General features: G+C 40.8%; 1 protein-coding gene across 3 annotated transcripts in view; it reads left to right on the forward strand.

Annotated features, from left to right (window-relative positions):
* plxna4 (plexin A4) overlaps positions 1–22,397 on the forward strand; it is a 206,585-nt gene extending 184,188 nt beyond the window's left edge. For all 3 annotated transcript variants that reach the window (XM_029494738.1, XM_029494739.1, XM_029494740.1), the window contains 9 exons: positions 15–161; positions 1,281–1,440; positions 4,570–4,673; positions 7,152–7,251; positions 9,320–9,510; positions 12,517–12,686; positions 17,345–17,557; positions 19,562–19,712; positions 20,399–22,397. In XM_029494738.1, coding sequence (XP_029350598.1) covers positions 15–161; positions 1,281–1,440; positions 4,570–4,673; positions 7,152–7,251; positions 9,320–9,510; positions 12,517–12,686; positions 17,345–17,557; positions 19,562–19,712; positions 20,399–20,494 — 1,332 coding nt within the window. In that variant the 3' untranslated portion in view covers positions 20,495–22,397. The remainder of the gene's footprint in view (positions 1–14; positions 162–1,280; positions 1,441–4,569; positions 4,674–7,151; positions 7,252–9,319; positions 9,511–12,516; positions 12,687–17,344; positions 17,558–19,561; positions 19,713–20,398) is intronic.
* The last annotated feature ends 621 nt before the right edge of the window (positions 22,398–23,018 follow it).

The following is a 23,018-nucleotide window of genomic DNA, read 5'->3' on the forward strand; positions in this document are numbered from 1 at the left end:
AAATCTCTTTTCAGGAGTGTGCTGGTGAGCCTCTCTTCTCCCTCTTCTGTGCCATCAAGCAGCAGATGGAGAAAGGCCCCATTGATTCCATAACAGGAGAGGCTCGCTACTCGCTCAGTGAAGACAAGCTCATCAGACAACAGATTGACTACAAGACGCTGGTAAAGGGTTCACCTGCCCAGGGGTCAAAGGCTGAATGGGCTAAAAGGGGACACTTAATATGCTCTCAGGGGCAAGAGAGGAGGAAAAACGGTGGTTATGGGTTATTGGTCGTGAGATGTGCAACGGGACATAAAGTTGTTGCTGTTACGCTTGACATGCAGGGGACACAGGAGTGGCGACCTCACTTCCTGTTAAGACTGGAGCTGTCAAAGAATGGAGCAGGGTGGAGGGATTTGAAGGAAGGAAAGAGATTATGCATGTATAGTAGTGAGACGATAAAACTTTCCCTCTCCGACCTGTCATTTATCCTCAGAGTCTGTCTGTGGATTCTCCCTACTCTCATGGGTTAGTTTTAGTAAAAGAAACTCATTCCGTCACTCCTTTTTTGCAGTACATCTGTTTATACTCTAGATCTTGGCAACACTAATTTTCAAATTATGCCAAATGTCCATGGTGAACTGTGAAGGGGACAATCTCCCTAAAACCACTTACCAAAAAATACAGAGCACGGACATTTTTGGTCAGAATCTCCAGAACATCACTCACTACCACATTTCCTACAAGAGAGACAACAGCATACACTTTTTAATAATTCATTTTATTTAAAAGTAGTATATGTCTGTTTGTTTGTGTAGTTCATACATAAAAGATAACACATTTTCCTTTGAATTGACTGAACTGATTAATTTGATAGTAATATCATAATTAGCTGGTTTGCTTATCATCAATTCAGATGGTATGTAGCTGTAGATGTTCAACCTCTGAGGAAAGCTACGTTTCCCACTCGTAAATAATATATTCCTTTACTGCAATTCTCAGTCCCTTTGGCAGCAGAAAATCATTGCCTTTCATTTGAATACCAATCTACAGTGCAAACAACCTTAAGAATGTAAAACACACAAACCTCAACCACCATGCATTAAAGATAGCACATTTTTCTTTTGCACCAGATCACCGTAGAAAGTAATTTGATGTCAGAAGATATAACTTTTCTTTTGTATTATATCACAAGAAATCACATCTATAGATAATGAAAAAGTAGCTCTGTAAAAGTATCAAGCCAACACATGGCATATAGCTAGTCTATAATGGCAGTTTTGTGGGTATTTCTGTCACAGGTGGTGAACTGCATCCATCCAGAGAATGAGAAGATTTCAGAGATTCAGGTTAAAGTGCTAAACTGTGACACCATCAGCCAGGTGAAGGAGAAGATCCTGGATGCAATCTACAAAAATGTCCCACACTCACATCGCCTAATAGCCTCTGACATGGACCTGGGTATGAATTTTTGTCTTGTTATATATAAAGAATGTGACAATGCCATGTTTGAAAGCTTTGTGAGTCAAATGAAAGAAGTTACCGGGACAGTATCTGCATGTTGTCCTTTTATGACTGGATGATAATGACTTTCGACTTATTCCTTATTTTAAAGATTATAATAAGAAATTTAGAATTCCAATTTTAAGGGTTGTAGTTCTTGAGAGTTTTTCACGTGTATATTAATAGCATAAATCATCAAAACATTTCCTACCTATGTGCCTTGAGAGCAGTAGGGCTGAACTCAAGATGCTCATTGATTGATTTATTTATTTTTTTTACAAAAGCTTCCCCAGCCCAACAAGACCTTCATAAAAAGTATAAGTTTTCTTAGATATAGAGAGGTAGCTTTCTCTTCAACCTCGAGAGACCTCACTTCCTGGCTCTGTTGGCTCTATGTTTCAGTCTGGTCTCCCCTCTACCCAAACCTACTATCGATCTACGCTCTTGTTGACTGGTGTCTGAGTCAGATGATTGATCAACTAATCAATTGAGACGCTCAGTGATGTCTTCCCCACAAAATCCTTTTCTTTCTTCCTTTCTGGCTTTCTTTCTTACTCTCTTTTTTATTTCATTCTTTCTTTCTTTCTCAGGATAGGATGTGTTTGGCTGTATGAATATAGGGCTTGGTTTCTCAGGACATCTGTGCACAGCAGCAGTGTGTGAATATTTTCCTCAAGTTGTATGGTTGAATTTCAACCATAGATTTTTTTCACAAATTACTTTCAGGTATATTGATATGCATTCTATGGAAGGTATCTATTGATCAAGGAGTTTGGCACACCCTGTGTGGGTATGTGTGTGAACAGTACATGTGCACAGATATGCATGTATGTGAGCAGTGTCATCCATGATTGTTTGTCTGCCAATACCTGCAGGCTGTCTCTTCACCAAACACCACCTTTTTATGGTTTAATATTGCCAGATGGATTTTCCAAGCCCCTGCTGTGTTTTCAGAGTAGCATATTTATAACCAACCCCAGACCTAAGACGGGCTGAGTGCATACCGTAGGGAATCTGCCTGTGATAGCTAAGTGAAGAGATTGGTTTAGCCTTTTGACGACATTCCTGGATAAAATTGTTTTATGGGCCCCCTTTGGGCAGGATGTGTTGTTCTATTATTGTTTTATTACAAGAGGGAGCCGAAAATTGTCAGAGGTATCTGGCCAGTCACTGTGTATGTTTGTGATTGTGAGTATTAAAGAGAGAATGAGCTAATTTAAGATCACAAGAAGACATTCACAGTATAATTCCAGTATGTTTCTTGACAGATTATAAGAAAGAAGCCATAGATTAAGGATGTTTCTTTTGTCTTGTCGGTCATTTTTTGTTGTTGGTGCATTTCTTGGTTTCACCCACTTTATGGCTTTCATTGGAACACACTTTTTAATGAAGAAAGCTTTACATGCGCAGGCATAACCAATGGCTTTATAATTTCAGACACACACCCTCACACTTACAAGCACAGACTGATTACAGTTAAGGATCACAGATAAGGATTATGGAAATGTAGTCGGTCCTGTCTTGAGACAGATTGGCCACAAGTGTTGTTATCCCAGGTATTGTTTTTTAATTCACCTTTGTTGCAATTCACACTATTGTGCAGGGCACCAGAGGAGATGGGGGCTGAGAACAAAGAAGCTTGGCCCTGTGTTTGTGTCTTTGTGTCACTATGTGCGTTTTGCTGGTAGAAAATGTGTGTCATGCATCTCTGTGGAGTACAACAGTCACCTTCAGCCTTTCTCTTCACCGTGAGCGTCCATACACTCCCAAAAGCCCTTATCTCCTTTGCTGTGTTTGAGTCCACAAAGGAGGCACGCACACAAACACACACACTGCTGTTGTCTTCTTACTGAATAGGGACCTCTGGATTTGGGAACAGGAGTAATCTCACTTTTCTGGGGTTTCATACCAAGTTTATTCTTTTATTTATTCCTTTTTCCTCTTCATTTCTTCATCTGTTTACTTACCCTCAAATGGAGACGGGTGCTCATTTGCATCTTTATGGGAAGATGTACTGTATAGACAAAAACAACAGGAGGAGCTTTATTTGCTGCAGATTTTTCAGATGTTAACACAATTCTGGTCAATCCTCTAAAGACAAGCTTCATCATACACCACAGTGATTGCTGCTTTGTTTCCTTGTTTGTGATCAGGATAGAAGTTGACAGTGGCTGACGCAAGTGGGGAACACAGCAAGGAGCCCCAGCACAATAACATATTCATAAAGTCCCGTGATGTCTACAAAGAGAAAGGAGAAATCATGAGTTTCTTTTTTAGATGGCTTTCCCCTCTCACTTATGATAATATTTCTTGGGGATTGTGACATGTTTATATCAAAACCTTTGTTTTGTGTCAGTGTTGAAGTCCTGGAGTATATGTAGTGTAGATGTATTTTGTTTGTAAGGTCATGTAAATGCAGTCCTGTACACTGCCATGTGCAGTCGAAGCTGCTCATTGAAAACGATGGAAATTAGGTGATGTGCTGTCTTACATTTGCATCTTACTAGTTTCTTCACTTAGTGTTAGCATGGATCTAAGTCTGGTCTGCTTCTGCTGAAAGCTCCAGGAAATAACGATAAGAACATCTAGGCAGGGGTCTAAGAGCACTAGATGTGGCTTTGACGAGAGGAGACCAATAGTGTTTTCAAAGAGCACAGCGTAAGAGCTGGTGGTGCTGATGAAAAAGGAAGTGCACAGGCCCTGAGCATACAGCTGTAATCACACCATCGATCGCACAAGTCAAAGCTATTGAAAGGAGTGTGGTGGGGGGGGGCTCACCCTAAAACAAGTAGTGTGATTAATTTAAGTCTGCTCTTGTTATTGTCTTGTGTGCACGACTCCTCTTTTACAATATGAAGTGTTTGTTTTGAAGAAAGCAGAGAAAATCTGCTTAAAAATAAAATAATAAATGAAAAATAAATAAAATAAATAAATAAGATTAAGATGAAGATAGAGACCAGTACTTTTCTGGTAAACTGATTAGAAAAAAGTGAAGCTTTCTTTTACTTTTCTTGGTCTGTTGTTATGTTTTTATGAAAATATGATAAACTTTGTAGTGACCATCCTGGGTTTCCCTTTTCTCTGTAGAGTGGCGCCAGGGTAGTGGACAGCGTATGATCTTGCAGGACGAAGACGTCACCACTAAGATCGAAGGTGACTGGAAGAGACTGAACATGTTGGCTCATTATCAGGTATGGTTGTCAACCCACCTGTAACCCACATTAAAAGATGTAATTTCCCAGTTTCCCTTTTAAGCCAATAACAAATAGCTTCCCAAATTGCTTCAGTTGTTTAAAAACGTTAACTTATAATTCCTGTGGTCTGTTTGAATTGTGCATCCATGTGTCTGCAATTTTCTACATACCACTGAAAGAAACGGGTAACATTTAAAAATTGGACTTTTAAGTAAGCCAAAGCATCTGAGTAATTTTTACGTGTCATTGAAAAAAAATCAATCTCCAAAGCTTTGTGTCTGGAGTTTTCTGTTGATAAATCATTTATATTATTTGAAGAGATTATTTATTTGAGTAAAGGTATTGATGTTTCCAGCATTTTCACAGCAAATGCACACAAACGTGATGCAAAAATGTATCTGACACATTGAGAAAGGATTTTGATACTGAGCACAAAGCTCTCGTAGTTTACTGAGTTATTTTTTATGCACAGAGAAAAAAAAAATCTCTTTCTTCAACATGTACAACAAGGAAGATCTGAATATACACATTAATTAACAAGTCAGCAATTAAAGATAAATGTACCAAATATTTATCACTGGTTTGATACACAAACGTTTTTATGCAGAATGGCAAACATTTATCAGAACATGTTTTTTGTGTCATGAAAAGTGACTTCCATCCAGAAAACTAGAATGAATCTGACAAGGATGCCTGCTTTGTCAAGGTGTTAAGTCCAGCAGCTAAGCAAGCAACCACTGTCCCCTCCAAGTGCAAGTGCCTGGTACCTGAATTAAATGTCAGCAGTAGCAAGTGTCAACAGGCTTGCAGTGTGAGGCGCTAGTGGGACGGATTAGGCAGCTGATTTGAATCATAGATAAGATAATGAAGACAGAAGTTAATTCATTTTTTCAGGCCCAGTAATAAGGGTGCCTTATCTTTGGCACACCAAGCAAAGGAAAAAACAGAAACACTTCCCATCCACTCAAAATTTGTCAGGAGGCCTCACAAAGGAGATGCAACACCATAAGCACATTCAGGTTCATCCACATTCAAAGGCGTCTACAGTTTCCCACTTGTCATTTCTGCCTTTGTTTCTATGACTTTATTCGACTGAATGCTGTGGTTTGATTTTAAGCGTTGGAAGAAGATCTTGTGCTGCTCCATTTAGTGTAGGGATGCCCTCCAGTCATATTATCAAAGAACTGTTTGTCCTATTAGAACAAGTACAGAATAACTCCTAATATAATTGTGTTGAATGTGATATCTTTTATCAAACTAATGTCGTTTGATCTGCGACTAGCCAAACACCCACTCAGTCTGTCGTTGCATCACAAACTGAGGGAACAGCTATATTTCTTGTTCAGGAAAAACCTAGTAGCTACAAGCAAAAATGTGGCATTCCCCATATCAGATGATTCTGTCCCATAATGAGAGACGTTTTTCTCCTCCTCCTCCTCTTCTCTTTCAGGAAACTGTGCTCTACTTTCTGCCTTTATCCTCCCCTCCAAATGTTATTTCCTCAAATGCCACTCCTCCTCTTCTCCTGTCGTTATGTTCCATTGTGTTTTCCACATTTTTATATCAATTCAACATATAAGCAGTGATCAGGGAACATGCTTAGGGATGCTGGGGAACCGGGGGGGTCCCCACAAAGGAATAATAATATCTACCCTGTGGGCCTCCTGCTTACAATGATATAAACATATTATGCATAAGGAGCAGATTGAGTGACTGGGTGAAATAATGATACAATCTTAATAAGGCCCCAGCTCACATGTACATTCTAACCCACACGTACACATACAAAAGGCCCCCGGTCCTTATTCCCTGTCCCATCCACACACTCCATGATAGAGATCACTTCAATTAACCCTGCCTTAGCCTGCAGCATGGGCAGCCAGATTATGCAGAATAGGGGTAGACTGGGGGTGTGTGTGGAGGATAGTGGGGGCAGTGCATTGCTGGGACAGGCTCCATCCCAGTTCTGCTAATTGAATTTTGTTTGGCTGACTGGGGAGGAATTCACCACTGACTTGTTCATTCGTTAATACACACTTATTTACACATAGACTAAGACCAACACACACACTCCTTGATTCTTCACACCATTATGCTCACACACACACACACACAGAGCCCTAGGGAAAAAGTATTATTGAAAAGAGACTGTGGGATGTCCCCTCTCACATCGGCACACTGTGCTAAACTCTCCCTGCCCCGTCAGTCATAATATATATGTGTGGGCTGACTAGAGCGCAGAAGGCTAATAAGATATTCTATATTCTCAAGTATTGCCTCCCAACATCAAAATAGAATAGATTGAGGGAAGTATAGAACGTGACACCATCACAATGATATATGGGTTTTTTGATTGGTTATTTTAAAACTATTTGAAAATGAAAAAACTAAATCTTAGCAAAAGCCTTTTCTGGTTCCTTTGCTTTGAACATTGAAACATATAATTTGCATAACATATGTGTGTCTGTTTTTCAGGTGCCTGATAATGCAGTAATGGCTTTAGTTCCCAAGCAAGTGACAGCCTATAATTCAGTCAACAATTCCACTGTCTCTCGGACTTCAGCAAGTAAATACGGTAAGTGCGCTTGTTTCTGCCCGTATTTAAGTTTCTATTACAGCCGCATCAGATGGCCAGGCATTTTGGTAGAAATTAGAATAGTCAAATACTGTTATTATTGACATGAAATAAATTCTAAGAAAGAAATACAGCTCGCCAACATTAGACTCAAACTTCGTTCAGAAAAAATATAAATATCAAATGCAGTATGTATTTATAAAATATAATATTGTTAGAAACTAAATATGCTGCTGCCTGAAAATGACTGACAACCATGACAGACAAGGGACAATTTAGAGTAGCTTAAAGGATTTCTAAAACACGACCAAATAGACACTTTCTTTTGTTGTTCTGGCCTCTTGAGACTCGAAAGCGTGTCCCCTCATTTCCAATGTGCCCATCCGTCTGCTCTACATCTCCTTGAACCTGCAAAACCATCGAGTTAGTTGCTGATCAAAGGACCAGATTCGCTGCCCACAAACACTTCAGACACATCAAATGTGGTGCCACATTATTAGCATCGCCTCATCTCCATACGGTCTCTCTTCGCCTCTCTGGTTCCAAATGAGACCAGATAGGACAAGGTGAGCGGCATAACAGAAAAGGGGCGGGGGGGGTCCAGTAATATCTCCCCTCCACATTATTTTTAGTGATTGACTTCAAGCACAAGTGTCACCCGCTCGTCAACTGGTGTGGTGCTTGGTTGACTTTGAACTCTCCCTGAGCACAATGGTCAAATGGTGAAGAAAGATGCAAGACTGAATTTGATATAGCTGCTGAAAGAAGACATAAAACACCACAAACACTGTGTAACATGGTGAGTCAGGGAATGAACAGAAAAGCCATTTGTGTTTGATCTTTGATGTAAAGTTTCCATCAAAAACTAGAAAAAAAAAGAAACTACAGAAAAATAACAACTCCTTCGTGTAGAGCCGGATCAGAATAGAATCCAATCAGAAATCCCTCTCCTGTGTATCCTCAGTTGCACCCTCAGTTTTCTAACTTCTAGGAATAAATTATTAACACAAAATTAATGTACCTCACCACACTTTAAACCACACAACCTCAAGAACAAAAGCAGCATAATTACTGTCACACTTCTTTAGTGTACATGAAAAAATCAAAGTATTCTAAATTGACAGCCCTGTGGAGAATACTCTGCAATGGTCTAACAACAAACCACTGAAGTGCCCTATAGGAGGGGCAAGCATTTTCTGTTGCTCTCCCCTGTAATCAAATTTGACAGGTCGATATATACGGACACAAACACACACACACACTGTAGCTCATGTCTCCAGCTGTCTCTCTCTGCCCTAAAGTCCCTCCTCAATACATTCGTCCAGCTTTTCTCTCTGCAGAGATTGATTTCTGTCATGGTGAAAAACACTCCTTTTTTTCTCTCACCTCTCCAAACTGCACCCACTAATCAATTTTTTTTTCACACTATGTAAACATTCATTGAGCCATGTGTTTGGAAATGTCATCACAACTCCGGCCATTGGGTGGGCCATACATATTTCATCTCATCTGACACCTGTTCGATTTTGTGTCGGCTTTTGATGCCATGTCTTTTGCTTTGGAGGAGAAGCTATGAAAAATTAACCATGCACACTTTTAAAAAGTTTCATATCCAATCTCCCACATCTTTAAATTGGAAGACAAAAGCCAAAAATAGGTATTCAGGTGCCAACATGCAGGTTATGGCTCTCCTTGTCTCTCTGCTGAAGCAACAGACTTGTCTTTTTATTATTTTTTGTTTGTTCATTTCTCCCAAGTCTGATAGGTTGTGTGGTTTTGTTAGCTTTTTTCTTCTTCACCTCAAAGTTTGCTCTGATTAAGTTTTACATGCGTCTTGTTTGTCCTCAGTGTTCCCTTTGATTGTTTTCCCTTCTTGATGCAGGCAAGTTCTGTTTATAGATTATATCAATGAACTGAAAAAGGTTAATGAGATAAATTCATACAACACATCATAGTTAGAAGTCACATATAAATGAAATGATGTGAGAAGATAACTATAGTAACACTCAGTGACCAAGGTGTATGGTTATATTAGAACTGCATTACTCACTAAATGTTGTTTTTGTAGAGAACATGATCAAGTACACTGGAAGCCCTGACAGTCTGCGTTCCCGCACTCCTATGATCACTCCTGACCTGGAGAGCGGGGTCAAAGTTTGGCACCTGGTAAAGAACCATGAGCACGGAGACCAGAAGGAAGGCGACCGCGGCAGCAAGATGGTCTCTGAGATCTACCTGACAAGACTTCTGGCTACCAAGGTGAGCCATCTGATTTGGTTTGTTGGTAAAAGGCCATCTGTGAAAAATGAATTCTTATATAGATCTGTGGGATATTTAACAGCAGAAAAAAAGTTGAGCGCTGTTCCATGAGGTGCATTTTATAATTACCTGGGAAATTGTATCTTTTTTCGAACAGTTCATTGGGTGAAAGGGTAAAGGGTCACCCTCACCTTCACCCTGCGTTACCATGATTCATAATACTCTCATTTTACTTAAATATTCATCTTTACTTTGGATGAGTCATCTCAGTGGAAAAGATTATTCAAATGTATTCTTCTATCCCCGTAGGTGAGAAAGAGAAAATAGATATTTCTGTTTGTTTTCTCTTTTCATTACTGTTGCGTTGACACAGCAGCATATCAAAAAGGCGAAAGATAAAAAGACCTATGAAGATAGTGAAGTTGGTTCTGTAAAAAAAAAAATGATCAGGCAAAAATAGATAGTTATAAAGTCTTTTTGAATGTATCTTGAAACAGTGACCCTCAGGAAGAAAAAAAATGTTAATTTGGTTTTGAGGAAGAAATTACTTTGATACAGCGACTGAATGCAGATTAACAATTCGCTCCTTTGCACCGTCTTCTTTTTTCCATCAAGACATTTATTCTGTCAGGCAGACAGAGATGTACAGGCAGGGTAAAAATATAAAGGAAAGGCTGCGAGTGAAAAACTTTTTGATTCAGTAACATTTCTGTTTTTTGATCCAGTGTCTGCCTTTGTTTAGCTGTTCACAGAGAGAACACCATCTCATTTCAATGTGCGTAAACTAAATACAAAGTGGCAGGAGTGAGGTCTAGACACACACACACACACACACACACACACAGTAAAAAGGCATAGAAAGAGGATTTTAAGACTTTTCTCTTCATCATGCTAAGATATAATATAACCAGTAAATGGTTGTGAACAGCAGTCAAGTGCTTTTCACTCCAGGTCACATTCACACACATTCACACAGCACTAATGTACCCATGGTATGTGGAGTGGAGGAGCTGTTGACCAACACAAGGTGGTCCACAAGGTGGGCAACCTGCACTACTTGAGCCATAGCAGATTTGTTGGTATGAGTGAAACTTGCCAATCAATTAGGGCAGATATCTGTGTCAACGCTTATAAAATAAACTAAAAAAACAAAGTGGAGCCAGTAGAATAAATATAAAAGGTAGAAGGGAGGGGTGCAGCGCTGTCACCAGAACACATACTATATAGCCTTTCACACACAAACGCGCTTCACCTCTAGACATCTTTGAGCTGCTCTATTTGCCTGCCATTAACCCATTCCAGAGTTCAGCAAGGTGGCTCCTGACCATAGACAGCACATCGTCTTTCCAAATGGATTGTTTTTGGAAATAACCAGTTTATCTTGGCCAGCCATATCTCTTGGTGAGAAATCTCTGGGCAGACAAGCAGCGTAATTGACTGCATTTGGCTTTCACCATGCCAATAAATACCTCACCTTGGCAACGCGGCTGACATCTCTCATATTAGCTCCATCAGTGTCACTCTGACTGAGTGTGGGCTGTATATGCGTCCATGTGTGTGAGGCGTGAAGGGGCACGGGTAAAGATTGCATTTTCCCTACTCAAGAATGCGTCTGTTTCTCACCCCGTCTCCTCCTTCGTCTCCCCATTTCTGTTTCAGTACCATTACCAATGTTCTGATTGTTTGCTTTCCATGTATTTCCATGCAGAGGCAGACAACATCAAAAGTTCTGCATGACGCATTGTGTTCAGAGTGTGGTCTAATGACAGGGTAGATGGTCGAGGAGAGAGGGAAATGTGTTAGCAGTGAGTTTCAGCTTCAGCAGGGAACAAGACAACCCTGTGATGATGACAACGTTGATGCAGAAGTCCCCCTTGAGATAGGGGATGACATAAATGTCAGCGCCCCAGCACTTGTAGGCACAAACACACGCACACAGGTTTTAGTATCTACACACACATTTATGCATGCACACACAGAATGTCAGGTCTTCCCTTGCCAGCTAATGCAGACTGTCACTTGGAAGGCACATGTGCTTGATATAGAGATATGTGATTCCATCTTCATAGAAAAATGATAAGCTGTCGGGAATGTATGCCACATTAGAATTATGGCCGTGATTGTCGGACTAACCGGGTTCTCTCCTCCCACCTTTCTTGACTCTGTGATTCAGTCACCCGCTCCAACCCAAATTGGATTTTCATTTGCCAGTGTCCGTACACACCTCATCTGACACATTTAATGGCAATCTTTCCCTGATAGGAAACCTGTGTCGTTCCATTTCCATCCCTCACTCTTGCCTTTTCCCGTGCATCCTATCAGCTTCATTCTTTACAAGAGGATTAGATTCTCTCACTTTCTGTCTCTCCTCTCTCTTCTCCTCCTCCTTCTTAAAGTTGCCAACATTAAATCAAATTAGGGTCAATGGTGCAGTGTGGGAGCTAATCCGGCAGCACAAAGAGGCTTAGGAGATGTGCCTCCTGTTCACAGATATTATTAAAAGTCAGCTGTGAAATAACAATTTCCCCCATCAAAGCTGCAAGCGGATTTAGGGGCCGGGCCTGTGAGATAGGAGTCAGGCACATAAACATTGCAGCTAGGGGACAAAGTAGCATGCACTTAACAAGTTTATGCCAATCTTTCTGTCAACATTTGGCTTGCTGTATGTTAAACAGTGACATTCACTGTTTCATTGTCCCAATTAATAAAGATAATAGTGACTTAACGCATTGAAATAGTATTTTGATAAAGACATTCGGTTTTGTATATTATCATGTTCCATATTAGTAAATATTACTGCTTGTGTGGCTGTTTCCCTCATTACATCTTGGGTAGAAGTGCTAACTAAAATGGGAGAGGAAAATACCTTTCTAGAAGTTTAGATCAACATATGGTTGATGTACTGGATTGAGTCCTGTATCAATTTGTGATTATCACAAATAAGATAAATCATGTTTGAGGCTTTAAAAAATATGATGACTCATTTCCCTTCTCTTTGCTCCACAGGGTACATTACAGAAGTTTGTGGACGACCTGTTTGAGACCATCTTCAGCACAGCCCATCGAGGCAGTGCACTGCCACTGGCCATCAAATACATGTTTGACTTCCTGGATGAGCAGGCAGACAAACACAACATCCACGACCCTCATGTCCGACACACATGGAAGAGCAACTGGTGAGTTAAGGGCTCCACGTTTACATCTGCGCATACATGCCATCACAGAAACACGCATACACACAGACATAGCAAACTTAGTTAATGAACATTGAAGAAACTGGTGAGGCAGTTACTTGGCTGCTATGTTTATTCCCTCACTTGTACAACAGTGTGGTGCCATTGGTTCCATTCATGGTCTTTTCTTTCCGCAGTGTTGTTTAATGTACTGCAGACACAATCAGTACATTTTGGCACATTTTGCACGGCATTGCCCTCATATTGCCTGGTGTTAGTGCCAAGCCTCACCACACGTCTCTTCCCTTCCTAATATCCATTAACCACAGGGGCGTGTAATCTTCATTAAAGCCAACCACAAGGGGCTAATCCAATTGGCTGCCAAGACTCTCTATCTATTATCATTGATAACTGGGCCAAAAAATGCTTGTCACTGTGGAAATCACTATAGTGACAAATGTACCCTCCCAGGTGCAGGAAGTACACCTTTAAATTAATATTCGCTGATTAATTTAGACCATCCTGACCTTGGTGAGCCCACCCAAAGAGATTGGTAGGGGTTAAATAAGCAGCAGTGCACCAGAATGCAGTAAGGAGTGAAATGAAAAAGTGAAGAATGGCAAGTGAACTCAGTGGGAGCTAAACGCACACTAATATCTCATTAGCTTCTTGGCCTCTGCCAAGATCCCAGCATGCATCACTCAGTCCAAAGCTCAGGAGAACAATGGAAATGGGAAGATATGTGTGCATCAAGGGACAAATAAGAGGGGGAATGGGTAAGGGGCTAAGGAAGGGCGAGAAATTATTTACTTTGATGCTATGGTCCAAACTTCCGTTGCTTTACTGTGGCTGCATTTCTGGGTCTTTTGCAGTGTATGTTAAGTGTTTTCTGAGTGCGCAACAGGCTCTTACATTACACTTTTAATAGAATGGGTTCTCACAAGAGGGCCATGAATGAGTAGCAATTTATCATAACACACCATCAGAAAAAGCCACTTAGACTGCACACAACAGTTTGGGCTGATGCCACCACTGATATCCTCTCTGTGTGGGACCTGAATGTGCCTATGCCTGTGTCTTTTTCCTCTCACCTGCTTATTTAAAGCCTTTAATCGCCTTCACCTAAAAGCCTTCATTTTGGCTGATGGCAGAAAATAATAGGGCCTGTGCCCACCCCTCCCCCCACCCCCTTTCTGCCCCCCTCCTATTAAATCTACCAGGCCCGTCATCATCATACACACCATTAACTTCAACCCATCATCAGTAAGCTCCCCTGCAACAGCCACCCCAACCTCCTCCATTCAGGGTTTCCCCAACATCCAGGGTCCACCTTCAGCCTTTGAAGTGGCCTGGATGCTAGATTATACCTTGGTCTACTGCACCTGAAGTCTTGTTAGAAGCTATTTTTTGTGCAGTTGTAAGAGACTGGTAAATAAAAAAAAATAGGGATATGGCAGCAACAAATAGTCTGTTAAATTGGAAGTTGAACCAGGGACTCATCTGTTGGTCTGTTTCTGTCCTAACCATTTGGCTGCTGGGTGCCACTCAAATTTGACTCCTTTTTTATGGGATTGATTATAGTAATGATTTGTTAGACACATACTAGAAGTTCTTGAATAAAGGGTTTGATTTTCATAACCAGCACTGAAATTAAGCCAGGAACTGTTTTCCTTGGATATATGATTAAATGCATGTGGGAGTGTGTCACTTTTATATAAAAGTAAAAAAAAAAATGGTTTGGCATGATCCTTGGTACATTTCATATATTCATTTAAAAAATATATCCTGCCTAAGACCTGGAGGAAACCCTACAGATGGCATCCAGGATTTATTGTATTCCAGGAATTTATCTGTGACCCTCTACAACACAAGGTCATCGTCAGTAGGGATAGCAACAGCACTAACACAATGCCTGGCAATGTCCCTTTTTCATCAGGCTGCCTATGTGTTGTCAAGGTTTTTGATGTAAATCATGTTTTATCGATTTTGATTGTGCCAAGTTGAAATCAGCTAAAGTCATTTCTGCTTCCTGTTGCAGAGCTGTAATATGTATTTGTATGTGTGTACAGTAAAGGCGTGCATGCATGAGCCACTGGCTCCTGGGGCATCTCCTGATGGTATCTTTTGGTTTAGCAGCAGTGTGTCACCATCTCTCCTCATCTTTCTCATCACACGTTACTTTATCTTATGTGCATGTTCGTAATATCAGGATGCAATGGACAGAAATTTAATTATTGGCTGAAACTGGCACATGCACTCTTTCTGCATACAGATACCTACCTATCTGCTGATGCACAGTTGTTTGATGCAGATTGTAAATGGAATCACTTGGACTTTTAGAGGTGAGCTGTTTTTACGAAATCACAAAGGTTGTGTATTGTGTAATTTGCAGGGAAGTTTTTACTTTGTTCTCAGCCTTTTGTCAGAAATACAGCTTGCACAGTAAGGGATTGTAACCTGCCATTCACATGAAAGGCTGTGCCATTTTTCCTTCTGATGTCCAGCTGGAATAATGCCCAATCAGGTCACCTTTATAAAGCTGTTAATTCAAGCCTTAGGCCACTGGATGAAAAAGGTCAGGTTCGGTCAGTTCCCTGTGTTTTCTGTAACGCCATGAATGAGATGCCCAGGACTACAACATCTGTGACCCTCTTGTCTGATAAATAGCAAGAAACTTCATCAGGTCATTCTGCAGAAATGGAACAGCTCTTAACTGTTCAATTCAGAGGTTGAATGACTCTGTGTGGGTGCAAGAAGGGTCAAACAGTGTGAGAACCTGTAAGAGACAACTAGAGATCCTGCTGAGTGGTTGCAAAGAGGCTTTGGGTAGTGGTTTTACGTTAGTGTAACATTTATTGGTTTCATCTGCCAATAGTACCTGTCGAGATATTTCTATCCAGTCCTACTCAAGAGAACTTACTTTGGTTTGGTTGTTCTGCTGCTTTATACTGACAGTTTTTTAGTGTTTGGCCATCTTTCCTCATTAAAGCGACGGATTAACAGAGTAGATCTTATAGCAGCTTCCACACTGTAGTACTACATATATTTGAAACAGGCGTCTACTCTGATGCATGAAATGTTGCTCATATTACTAACTGCTTCCTATTCTGTCAGAGGCATATATACATGGTACTTTTGCTACTTGAATTATGCTACTGCTGCATTCTTTTATCTGTTTAAATTGACCACACTATGTAGTCCTAAATGAATGGATAGAGGGATATTCTTTTAATACAAAGGGTCTTTTTGACTCTCCTGGTGTAATTCCTCTTGGATAAGAGGTGCCCTTGATCTTGGCAGCTGATATTTAACCTAATCCCTGACCAAAGGGGCCGCTCATGGTCGACTCACAGATTTCTAAAACTACACAGTATGAGTTAATTGCTGAAAAGAAAAATTGTGCTTTGCCTATTTTCGACACGATGCACAATGTTATTATGGCAGTCATTTTCAAGGTATAAAATTATGCATTTTAGTGTCCACTGTTACATTAAAAGATACCTCAAAGCACAGGGCAGCTAGGACAGATTGCCAACAATCAAGGCAGCACAGCAGTGGTTTTAATATCCCTTTGATCCCTGCAAGTAATCCCACTAGATTATTTTCTTAGATTAATTTTGAAGTCATAATGTAGAGGGGTTTTTCTCTTTCTGAAGCCCTCTTTTGTAACAATGTGCATATGAATGGGTTGTGGGTGGTTATTCTAGAATAAATGCTAAGTGGGATGGCAGGGGAGCACTGGTGGTATTTAAATAGTTGCATTTGAGTTTTTTTTTTTTATCTCCCTCTTCATTCTTTGATATTTTGCCAGACAGAGAGACTCGTATGCAGACTTTACCACAGTCTTTTCCGCTTATATTTTTGCAATGTCAGCTAAAAGATATAGAGATCCAACTAACACTCAGCTCTTCTTTAATACCACCTGAGCCCTTTCACAGGAACACACAGATAAGATGGCCCTACATCTATTCATTTTTGTAAAAACAAGCCCAGTAAATAAACAGACTTGTATATTTTTATTATTCTAGACAGGCACAAAATAGGACCCCTTGCACAAACAAGACAATATGACCAGTGTCACCGTGGGCCCCCTGTGAGGACCCCTGGACACTGCTGGAAAAAAATGAGAGCCAGCCACCACCTGGTTTTAAAGATAAAGGCTTTATTGAATTGAGCACACACACCCAATTGACCACATCGGCGCGTGTGCTAGCTTTGCAAAGCGAATACATCCTCGTCCGCCTTCTGGCACATATGTTCATGTCTATTGTCTGGCTGGCTGTAGCAAATATAAAAATTACATTTAGAGACAATCTCTGAGCAGTTCAACTGTGTGTGTATTTGAGCATTCTGTCACTGAGATGGACTTGAACAATCAATGCAAAAGTTATTTTTGGTGAGAATACATCAATATGTATGGTGCGTGGAAAAGTCATTGGTAACTTGGTGTCATTATGTCTTGATGAAGGAGAGCAATTTGTTTAGAAGTTGCGTTATAGTAAACTATACTTAAAACATCCCAAAGCATGTCTAATTTTAGGAATATGAAATATTAGGCTGCAGCACACCATCATAACATAATTTAGACAATGGAAAAAGCACAAAAGTATAAAATCTCCATTAATTTGACTTACATTGTTCTTTTTTCCACCCTTCTGCAGCCTACCTCTGCGTTTCTGGGTAAATGTGATCAAGAACCCCCAGTTTGTGTTTGACATCCATAAGAGCAGCATCACAGACGCCTGTTTGTCTGTGGTGGCACAGACCTTCATGGACTCCTGCTCCACCTCAGAACACCGCCTTGGGAAGGACTCACCCTCCAACAAGCTGCTTTATGCCAAGGACATCCCCAGCTACAAGAGCTGGGTGGAGAGGTAAGCCGTTGATAGAAGTACACTTGTGTACACACCAAATGCTGGATGGAGAAAAAGAGGAATTGTGTGACTGGGATAAATCTGGATGTGAGTGAAAACATAAAAAAAAACCTGCATTAGCCATGTTTCATTCCAGCACACACACAATATGACTGTAGCACTGTGATCTATGGGCCATGAAACACAATCCAAATTACAACACAGTGGGAATGGATGGAAGTGCCCTGGGCATGAGATCTACAATACCGTGAGTTGCTGTGTTGGGAGGGTGCAGGAGTGTATGTGGGGAAGGAAAAAGAGACAAAGAAAGCATTTTGAAAATAGCAGGCAGCAGAGGGTGGTAATTTGTTAAAATGAAAATTTTATTAAATTTATTTGTCGGGAGGGAAGGCAAAGAAGTCCTGAATAAAAGATGGGGTACTATGAAGCGGTTCCCAGCAATTGGGTCTGTAGCTTTGTCACAAGGCAAGCCCCAGAATGAGAATATATGTGCACTACTTGAATGGATAAAACCAAATGAGGAGCTTCAGGCCAGGACTGCACTCATTAGTCCTATGTGTCATCAACACAAACAAGTGTAGGCAAATTGTGAGGGCCCTCTGCTGATTCATACATCTGGATATTGTAAGACAAAAAAATATGTCTATGGGGAAGGAGAATACTGCAGTTTCTACTGTAGATGGCAGCATAAGCTGGAATTTTATCTTATATTTTGTTGAAGCGTTCATACACTTTAGTGCCAAGCTGACAGCAATTATGTACAGCCCCTGTCCAACTGCACGTCACAGTGGGAGCCCTTAGCAGCTCCTTTAGCAGCAGGCTGCTCCACGTCCCCCCTGCAAGAAGGAGAGCTACTACAGGTCATTCATTTCAACTGCAGTCAGACTGCTCAGTGCCTCAACTGACTCACCACCTGATCCAGAGCTAGACACTTTTCTGTGAGGGTTTGGAGGTGTATGGTGCATAGAGTGGACACTGTCTATGAAGTGGTTTAGGCTGTATATATATGTTGGGCTGTTTTTTATTCTTTCTACTGTCAATGTATCTTGATAACAGATAGATTATCTTAGGATAAGCAAAGAAATGTATGTGTACTCGCTGTTTTGAAACGTTAAAACGTGTTATCACTTCAGCCTTTGTAGAAGTGCAAAAGCTGTAGTCCTGTGTGTTACTCGATTTAAAAAAAAAAAAAAAAAGGAGATATGGAGATATGTAGTCTCACTTAGGGTCTGAGTGAGTTTGGGTCTAGTGCTTCATTCTGCCGTCCAGTCATGCTACAGACCATCCATGGTGAGAAATAACTATCACATTCAACAGGCTACCAAAATGTTATGATGATGAAAATAACTTGGAAAAAGATTTTCCCTAAAACAAGCACACCTGGTCTCCACACTAACACTCCTCTGCTAGGAGCTCTCTATAACTACCCTGTGGCACTGAACAGGTGTTGATGAGTGTGTGACCTCTGTCCAAAAGCTACACCTTTTCCTTTGCTCTGAAGGCAAATACCATCTCTCCCTCTCACAAACGCCCAGATGTATGCAGCCAAATGCAGGGCTTGTCCTCCAGCGGCTGCAGCTACAGGAATTTAATATGTAAATAAGCAGCTTCAATTAACATAGTTGATAGGGGCTACACAGCTGCTACCGACAGTGACTGATTGCCTTTACCTCACTGCAAGTGTGTGCGCGTTCTGTTGTGGTGTTAAAAGTTGAAATCTAAGGCATGTCAGTTTCTAGTACTTTATGACAGTTAAGCTACCATGCCACATGCTTGTTGCCTCTGTGCTACATGCATTATTTAAGTATCTTCAAAGAACTCTTGTAAATTCCTGCAAGGAGTAATGAGCTCGAAGGAAAACAGCAGCAGTATCTACATTAAAACAGTGCTGGGTATACTCTGTTTCCCAAATCATGTTTTAGTCTTTCTTACAATGCTCTCTGCAGTAAACATATTCCTAACATGTGTTTATGTTTTGTTGTATTCCTCCCTCTCTCCTAATAGGTACTATTCAGACATTAGTAAGATGCCAGCGATCAGTGACCAGGACATGAATGCCTACTTGGCAGAACAGTCACGGATGCACATGAATGAGTTCAACACCATGAGCTCTCTCCGTGAGATTTACTCCTATGTAGACAAATACACTGAGGAGGTATGTAAAACTGACACTTCTAAACTACACATCAGGGTCATCATTGACTAATATTTAGTATATTTTAGACTCAGTGACTTCCTAAATGAGGAACAATCAAGAAAATAAATGAGTAGTGCTGTTGGATTTAGCTTTTCCACCAACTAGAGAGTTACCATCTATGTTGACTGAGAGGCAAACGCACAAAACTGGTTGTTACTACTGTTGTGTCTCAGTTATCGTATTAACACCTTCATCATCTCTGTAAAGTTAACGACACGTTCCCCCCTCACCCAGTGGAAATGACATGCATGAAAACATCACCCGCTTGCAGCTGTCAGCCTGAAAATACAGCAGACATGACACTCATCCAGAGTGGGAAAAAGTCATGCATAATCATTTCTTTAAATTATCTTTTTAAGCTATCTCCAAATAACTAAATTGATTCAGCCAGTCAACTATCTAAATGGCTTTGCTGTGGAGAAACTTTTAAAGAAGGGTGATTTGGAATGACTATTTTAGTTATCTTTCTTGTTTGTGACTTGATGTTTGCACTGAAACACTCAAATTTTATCAAGTATAAAACACATTGGATCCTCTTATTGCCTTTGTGATCAGATATTAAAGTATTAACTACAGTTTTTTATTCTGACCATTTCTACTAATGTCTTTGTCTGTTGGTGTTTACCTCACTGTCCTCCTGGCAGATTGTGTGCTCACTGGAGCAGGATGATGCAGCCAGGAAACAGAGGCTGGCCCTCAAGCTGGAGGAGGTGGTGGCTCTCATGAGTCTGGAGAGCTGAGGACCGCACTTCCCAGGGCGCACTGGGAAGAGACCCCATCAGAAACCGAGCCGTGCCTGAGCGAAGACCTGTCCCCATCTTTTTCATCATGTGACTTCCTCCCTCCGCCTTTCAAAGATGACTTCTTCCTTGATCTTTTTTCTGCTTCCTCAAGAAATATTTTGTTTCCATCATCCACTCTGCTGCATAGACTAGTTTACCTGAATATATCTTAAGGCTGGTCCAGATCTGAGGTTGCCGTCTCCCACAGTGCAATGTGGGGGGACCCCTCAGCTTCACCACAGGAAGCGCTTCGAGGGGTGATTGCTTGAAAGCTGGCCATATTGGCATACTTTAGTCCCCCTGATGGAAGAAAAGAGGGGAAAAAACATTTTTACGTTGCCTTCAAGAATTTACACCGATAGGTAATTCTTTAAAAACCACAACGTTGGTGTCCACTTTGTTGAAAACTTTTTCAAAATAGGATAGTTAAAATTAACCCATCTCTAGAGTCCAGTTTATTGTAGTTCAATATTCAATATAGGGAATCAAGAGGAAACACCAACAATGAAGACTGCAAGCCAAATGAACACCTCCGAAGAAAATAAATGCAAGGATGGTTTGCCAAGTTTACACTGTACCTACAAGCAAAGCATACATATCTGTGAAATTTGGGGCGAGTCCAGGCAAACCTAGAATGTTCTTGAGTTCTTTCAATGTAGCTGGAGTTGTATTTAAGAGCGAGACTGATGGGGGATAGGGAAGAATTAGTGCTTCTCTGAACTTTTCCTTTACGTGAAATGTGACACTAAAACTTTGCAAACCAGAGCATCTCCAACTTGTATCTCTTTGTAACATTCACACATTTTTCCCTGCCCAGCGTGCATTTACTTCAAAGAAAATGCTCATGATTTCTGCTTCCATCTGGCTTATGTGGCTACTGCAAAATTAACCTATTAGATAAAACCCTGGAGGCCCTGGCCCAAGTTGGATCCTCTTTAAGAAGCACACAACCAACTCTGGAAGACAGCGTTTTGACTGCTCATTCAAACACCCAGAGCAGTCCTTGGCTCTTGCCACTTCCAATCTTGTGTCGCCACTGCGACGGTCTATCAAAGCACATACACACATGCACAGATTAAACACACACAATCAGCAGCTGCCCAAGATCCCAACTGCCCAGAAATTTACTCCAGCTGTGGAGGAGATAAAGGGAAGAGCTGACTGAAATGTACTGAAATGGGTAAGAAACTGCTTGATCATGAAAAATAAAAAGAATGATTCAATAGAGTAGTCTGAGACTGCTGACTGCTACCTAAAGGGGCTCTTTTGAGGGAGTAGCACTTCTTTCCCAGGATGTTCTTATTTAAAGACTTTTGTGTGGAGAAATCAACCAGGATGGATTTCGTCGGTCAGCCAAAAACCAAAGGAGCTTGAAATTTTCAAAACGGTCAAAAATGTATTTGTAAAGTGCCACTGAGGAACTGACAGAAAAAGGACTATGTAAAAGACAACCACTTCTAGGACAAAAAAAAAAAAACATATTGTGACTGGAATTAAAGAAACCTGTGTGATTTTTCTGACCTCAGTGTGTCGAGGTGAGAGGCTCTGTGGGCGAGGTGATCTGATCCTCCTTTCTCTTTCCATCGTCCCGGGTGTCTCCGGCTCTCGGCACACCGCTCACCGCTCACCCTTGTGTCCGGCTCCTGACTTACCAGTTTTCTTATCTGTTTTGCACAAGCGTTGGAGATGGTAGCTAGTTGCATACGGCAAAACCCCAACTCTTAAGTGTGTAACTGTTGAGGCGCTCTTGTCTGTATTAGTGTAGTTGTCCTCAGTGGCGGCAGGGGGCAGCCTTCTCCAAGCCTCAAAAAAAAAAAAAAAAGAAAAAAAGAAAAGAGAGAAAACATCAGATAAAGCAGAATAGGAACAGAACAGGAAGTGAGCATCACGGCAGGATTATAAGAGAACGATAGACATTTAAAATAGGTAAGACTTTTTGGATGTGAACCCCCACTGTGGGAGAGAGCGATTGAAAGAGACGATGGAGGCGCCCTCCGTACCTTTTGACCTCTGCCCTTTCTTTTGCCTTGACAGCGTGCCCCATGTGGTGATGTGAATGTGTGAAGACCGCCCTAGGTCCACCTTGGGTCCTTTATTGGCTTTTTAAGCGCATGTAAAACGTAAACAATTTAAGAAACTTATTTAAAAAAAAAATGAAAAATAAGAAAATTAAGCCTTGCAATGATGATGTGGATGTGTTCTTTTATCTTTCTTTTGCTTGGAAGAATCGAGATGGAAAAGTGGATTGTTCATGTAATAAAAACTATAACTTGCGTTTAAGGTGGAACCTTTATCCAGCTCAGCCCTGCTGCAGAATCTCATGCCCATGGTTTTTGTGACGTATTAGATGCTAAATATTATATACCCTTGCATGTTGACCTGTTTGGATGGTATGAAATGGAACTGCCTTGCTCAAAGATATTTATATACTTCTACTACTACTAGGGATTTTCAACTGCTCATTTTAAGATAACGGATCTTA

Source organism: Echeneis naucrates, chromosome 23, assembly GCF_900963305.1.
Source record: "Echeneis naucrates chromosome 23, fEcheNa1.1, whole genome shotgun sequence".
Lineage (NCBI taxonomy): Eukaryota > Metazoa > Chordata > Actinopteri > Carangiformes > Echeneidae > Echeneis > Echeneis naucrates.